At 40.6% G+C, this 6,058-nt stretch overlaps 1 protein-coding gene across 2 annotated transcripts in view; it reads left to right on the forward strand.

Moving 5' to 3' along the window:
- DCAF5 (DDB1 and CUL4 associated factor 5) overlaps positions 1–5,648 on the forward strand; it is a 68,351-nt gene extending 62,703 nt beyond the window's left edge. For both annotated transcript variants that reach the window (XM_040068198.2, XM_040068199.2), the window contains exon 9: positions 3,587–5,648. In XM_040068198.2, coding sequence (XP_039924132.1) covers positions 3,587–5,395 — 1,809 coding nt within the window. In that variant the 3' untranslated portion in view covers positions 5,396–5,648. The remainder of the gene's footprint in view (positions 1–3,586) is intronic.
- The last annotated feature ends 410 nt before the right edge of the window (positions 5,649–6,058 follow it).

Here is a 6,058-nt window from a genome sequence, read left to right on the forward strand (position 1 = left end):
ATCAAGCATTCACCACAAGGGCTAAAGCAATACAAAATAGAAAAATACCACTTTCCCCTCAGTTAAGTGCAGAAGACATTGGGATATGCTGACAGGAAAACAGATTGCATTGCAAGAGAAATAAATGAGGCATTCCCTCTGATGTGTTGTACTTAGAGGAGGGCCATGGAGAATTGTGCAGTTAGGAGACAGTTCCAGGAGAGATAAAATAGATGACATGCATAATGATTTTCAGGAAAAAATTCTGTTTTGTATTGAAAATGGAATATTGTGGAACAGAGCACAACTGTTGTGGGTCCCATTTGTTTAAAAATCGTGTGTCGGAGATAACAAAGTCTATTTGCACACGTTGCTATGGTGACAGATTAATGTCATTGTGACTATCTGCCTCTGCCTAATCAGATAATCTTACTGTTTTTAATTATTCTCACGCCACAGGCATTACTCCTTTTTTGTTTTAAAATTTGGGGGGTCACCACCCTGGAATACAAGCAATTCAAAGATGCTGTCAGTAGATATCTACTGAGTAGAGAACCAGTTTTGTATTCCCGTTTTCTGTTATTGTTCCTATTTTTATATCTGTACTCAGGTCATCAGTGAGTAATATTCATCTCCTTAAGCTTCTGACAGAGAAAGAACTTCTTGATAAATTGGTGCTTCAGTGGGTTGATTTGCCAACTTATTTTCTCCAGTTTGATCACATTATTCCTCGACATGGCATCAGTCAGAGGATAAGAAAAAGGCAAAGGCATTCCATTTACAAAGAAGTCCATTTCAGATGCCACAGAGAGCACTGGATCAGTTGATGCCAGGTTAAAGACTTCCCCATTCTGCCAAGGATAGATTCTTAGTCTGATTTCTTTCTGTGACTCTGGCAGGCCTTTGCACTCCCTCATAAAAAAAAAAAAAAATCTAAAATGCAGGGATATCATTCTCCAGAGACAACTTATCCCGTACAAACAAGGTATTCATCCTGAATTCCCTTGACTTCTCTTTATTACTTCTCTGTGAACAAATCTCTCTTGGAAGGGAAAAGTCTCACTGTGGACTCTTTGTATTTTCTCAATATTTTATACCGCTCCGTTTTTGCTGATGCTTGCAGAGAGAGCAGAAAGATATAGTAGTGCTACCAAGGATGTAGAATATCTCTGTGCACACAATTTATGTACCTTTTTAGATTAATTTCATTACAAACAGGTCTTTCTCAGAGGGACTTTGGAGCAGACTACCTCTCCTCCATTTATATTGGTTCATACCAGATCTAAGCATTTTCTAATTCTCTTTTTAAAAAAATAATTAAAAAACCCTGCTTTATAAAACCTAGTGACCAATCTAACACTGCTAAGATTATCTGAGGAAGGGGCATGCCAGCCTGCCTGTCTAAGCACAGAGTACAAAGCATTTACAAGAAGTTACATGCTTCTAAAAAAGATCTGATCTGCTTGCTGAAGTGCTCAGTAGTGGGACAAAGGGGGAAAAGATCTGAGGTTGTGAGAGAAGGTACTGAACACACGCTACATAAATCTTCAAGGCAGCAACCCAAGAGTAGTCTTTTCAGCAAGCAGAGTTCTATTTTTCTATTAAAAAACACGGTGTATCCACAAATCAACAATCTCTCTCATGGATTCACTGAGAGAAAGTTTTTCCTGCATTGTCTTTAGGAAGTGGAGCCTGGAAAATTGAGGATGAAGAGTAATTCTTTCTTTTCTCTTGAGTAGTTCAAAAAGGTTAAGTTTGGTTGCTGAAATTCTGTACATTGTAGGCTAGATTGGGTTTTGTTATCTTCATCCAAACGTGATGCTTGTCCTTTGGGCTATATGTCTGGTAAGTGCGGTGCTTGAACCAAGCAACAGAAAACTGTCTTCATTCTGGTTTCAAGTGTCATATTAAAGAACTGCACTGGGAGAGAATTTGATGAAGTTCTGCAAATAATAAAAAAAGCAATTAAGTACCAATAGCAAATATACCTTGATGTTGAGATGGTCCTAGAAACAGCCTGATGTAATGCAATGTAAAGTTCCTTTCCCTTTGCTCTGAAAGGCAGCTTGATGACTGCAGAAGAAAGTATATCTGCAGCCTGCTTTAATTTTAGAATAGTGTCTCTTATCTATCTAGCCAGATCATTTGTGGAAGTTCTGTTAACCATAAATTACAGAATTCAAAGTAAAACCTTTCAAATTTGGGAGATTTCCTGAATAAAATTTACTTGTTTGTCTTAAATTTGGCTGTTCCAGACAAGTATTAGCAAGGTAATTTATTTCATTTTGCTTCCATTATTAAAGGTGTAAGGGATTTTTGTACACTGTTGAAAATCTCAGTGAACACAGAGTAATTTGCATTTGTGTGGGCTTTTCTTATATTGCTTGTCATGGTAGTATCGGGTTATGTTGCATGTGTTAACTAGGTATCTGTAATATGAATGCTGATTGTGTAATTTATACATGGAAAACACTCTTTTTGTTAGTAGTTTTGTCTGTTTGGAACAAAACTTAATTTCTGTTGGGAAAATTGTTAGATTTTTTTTTTTCCAAAGACTATCCCAAAAGTCCAACCTGGTATAGAGTGCTGGCCTAGAATTTTTTTCCCCTGAGCTTGTTAGCATGATAAAACCAAAGCATGGCTGAGATCAGATCTTTTATAAGCAGAACATTAAGGCATTGTTGTAGATAAGCTACATACTGGTTCTGCTTACAGTAAGGCATTGTTCATTCCATTAGCCATTGATCCAAAGTGATAGTGGTTGTCCACAGAATGTCATAATCACATTGCCCCCAAATCTGTAAGTGAATCTGAGAAGGGTGAGGACATCCAACTATTATGTTTGCTATGGATTACCAGTTTCTTAGGGATATTGGTGGGTCTTCTTTGGAGCCTTTTTTTCCCCTTTTCCTCTCCATACCAGAAAAATTGAGGGAAGGATAGACGGACAGCATAATCAAGACTGTTGCTCAGTACACTTCAAAAGTAGCTTTCAGTAAAACTCTTCAGCTTTACCTATTAAAACTGTTGGTGTGTCTTCAGAGGATTTTGGAAGATTTCTTTTCTTTGTAACTGTTCCCTAAAGGGAGTAGTGCAGCTCTACTTTTCATCTCCATGCATTCAACTCCCTGCCTGCTGATCAGGTGGGACTGACTACGTAGCTGGATGAAATGTTACTCTACACCACTGGCACCAGCAACTCTAGTTTCCTGGGAAACAAGTGCTTTCATTAGTGCTAAGACTGTATTGTTGGCAACAAACTATTCTTACTGTTAGTGAGTAAGCATCCCTTATTACATAAAAATAGAGCCCTGCAATTTGGGAGAAATTATCACACAATGAATTACCAAAATGATGGATAATTTGCAGTGTGAGAGCTTTTATATTCTGTATGGGTGAAGTAAATGCAGGAAAAACACATTTGTAAAGGGGAAAAAAATCCCACAGCTCTGTAATACTTGCAAGTATGATACTGAAGGGTAAAAATTAATAAAAACAATCGGCAACCTGCAGCTATTCTGGGTATTTGAGCTACTGTTCCATTCCAAATGCTTATAATAGTTTATGAATTCAAAGACATATGTTTTGTTTTTACTTTCTGTTACAGATCTGGAGTCCCTACAAGCAGCCTGACTGCACAGGGGACCTGGATGGTAGGATTGAGGATGATTCGCGTTGCCTCTACACTCATGAAGAGTACATCAGTCTTGTGTTGAACAGTGGTAGTGGTTTGTCCCACGATTATGCCAACCAATCAGTCCAGGAAGATCCACGGATGATGGCCTTCTTTGACTCTCTCGTGCGCAGGGAGATCGAGGGCTGGAGTTCTGATTCAGACAGCGACCTCAGCGAGAGCACAATCCTGCAGCTCCACGCAGGAGTAAGTGAACGCTCTGCTTACAGCGAGTCGGAGTCCTCCACCTCTTTGCATCACTCCCCACCACAGGTGGCTGAAGAGTCTGATGAGACTGCCTATAACTTAAGGGCCTTAAGATCAACTGCGTCCCCCTCAGCCAGAGAAGACGTGGCTTCCCGTCAGCAGAGGCTCTCTGCACTGAGAAAGTATCAGGACAAACGTCTCCTGGCCCTTTCCAATGAATCTGACTCGGATGACAATACCTGTGAGGCAGAACTAGATACAGACCTTTTCCCACGGCCACCATCTCCAAGTCCTGAGGAGAATGAATCCAGCAGTTCCAGCAGCAGCAGCAGTACAGAAGATGAGGAGGAACTGAATGAAAGACGCACATCGATGAGGCAACGCAATGCGCTGAGGCGCCGACAGAAGGTGCACAAGGAGGAAAGGACTAGCACTAACACAGAGAATATAACCCCTTACATAGGTGAGGACATATATGATTACCCCCAGATCAAAGTAGATGATCTTTCTTCCTCTCCAGCTTCTTCACCAGAAAGGAGTTCGGCCAATAAAGAAGTTCTTAAAGAAAGGACGTCCCCTTGTTCAGACAGTGAATCAGTAGAGAGAAAGATTTACAAAGCTTACAAATGGCTCCATTATTCTTACATATCATATTCAGCTAATAAAGATGGTGAATCCTCCAGAGGAGATGGAGAAAATGATGAAGGGAAACCAGGAACCAGTGGAAGGCACAGTGCAACACGCTCACTAACTAAGGAAGATGCTAGGAACTTAAGTTCAGTAGCTCCTCAGGGTTCCTCAGCTCTTTCTGCTGAAAACCGCAACAGAGAAAATATAAAAGAATGTGGTGGGGTAGAAAATTCTAGTAATGGTCCAGCTCATGAGTATGACAATCAGCGGCGGATGGAGGGTCAAGAAAACACATCTGAAGATGCAAGCAGTGGAGGTGTAGAGCATTCTTTTGAGACTAAAAAGCTCAATGGAAAAGCTAACTGCAAAGGGCTAAATAGCTGTACCGAAGAACCTTGCATTCAGACCACAGGACTTGTGGAACAGAAAAATAGTCAGAACTGTCAACCAGCACCAAGCCATCACTCACTGGTCCCTCCATTCTCCACTGTTCCCATCTGTAGCATGTCAGGTCACTGCTCCAGAAACCAGACTGAAGGCAGTGAGGAGAGGAGCTTCGACCCCTCCTGCATTAACCACAATAATGGCCACTTGCATCTTCACCCTTCATGCTTCAACAATGGACAGAGTTTTGGAGAGCAGGAGTCTGTGACGCAGGGACTACAGGTGCACTCAAATGCTGATAAAGGCAACCTTGTACAGGTGGGTGTGACCTTGCACAAAGACTGCTGCCTGTCTGAAATGGACTCCAACAGCTACAATGTGAGCACAAGAGAGGATACTGCTGACCTGCATCCTTCAGGCAGTGAGAGCACTCAATCTCTCGGAGGACTGAAAAGACACAGAGTGGAGTTGGAAGATCCAGATTCAGAGAGTTCATCCTTAGAAAAGAAGTTAAAAACATGATAAATGCAAATGTCTGTCGTAGTGTGCGCTCTCTCAAAAAGAAAAGGAAAAAGAAAAGTATTAAAGGCACATAGAGCTTGGGTCTGAAACATTGCGTTTGATTCTCCATTCTGTTCTTCAGTGGGTCTGTTTTAGATTGCCAGTGGTTCATGCTGTATAAAAATCCAACTTGCTCCTTAATGAGACTGAGTCTAGTGTACCCATACAAGGTTCTGTTTAAAGTAAATCCTTATTAAGATGGTTGACTGAATAATTCTTGTGTGAACATGTGTCATTTGTTCAGCCAGCCAACCAGGATGACTGCTTTAAAGTTTAATTGTTCTTCTAAGGAGGAAGTTTTCCATACTGACACAACATATTGCAGGCTGAAGAATGGTGAAATTAGATCACGCTGCTGATAGATCACACAATTAGGGTGTGTTTCTTGTTGAGGAAAACATGGGAGAAGTTTTTCTGGGCCCTTTATTCTGCTTCAGAAAGTAAAGAAATGCAACTATTTGGGAGGATATTATCAGAAATGGATGGTGTCTTCAGAGATGATACTTAATAATGCACTTACTTCTGATACAGTTCAGTGACATTATTTTCATGCCAACAGAAAAGCTATAGGAAATGAGTCTCTTTCCAAAATCAACTTTAGACTGTTCCCATGGTGACATACAA

Source organism: Hirundo rustica, chromosome 6, assembly GCF_015227805.2.
Source record: "Hirundo rustica isolate bHirRus1 chromosome 6, bHirRus1.pri.v3, whole genome shotgun sequence".
NCBI classification, from domain to species: Eukaryota; Metazoa; Chordata; class Aves; order Passeriformes; family Hirundinidae; genus Hirundo; species Hirundo rustica.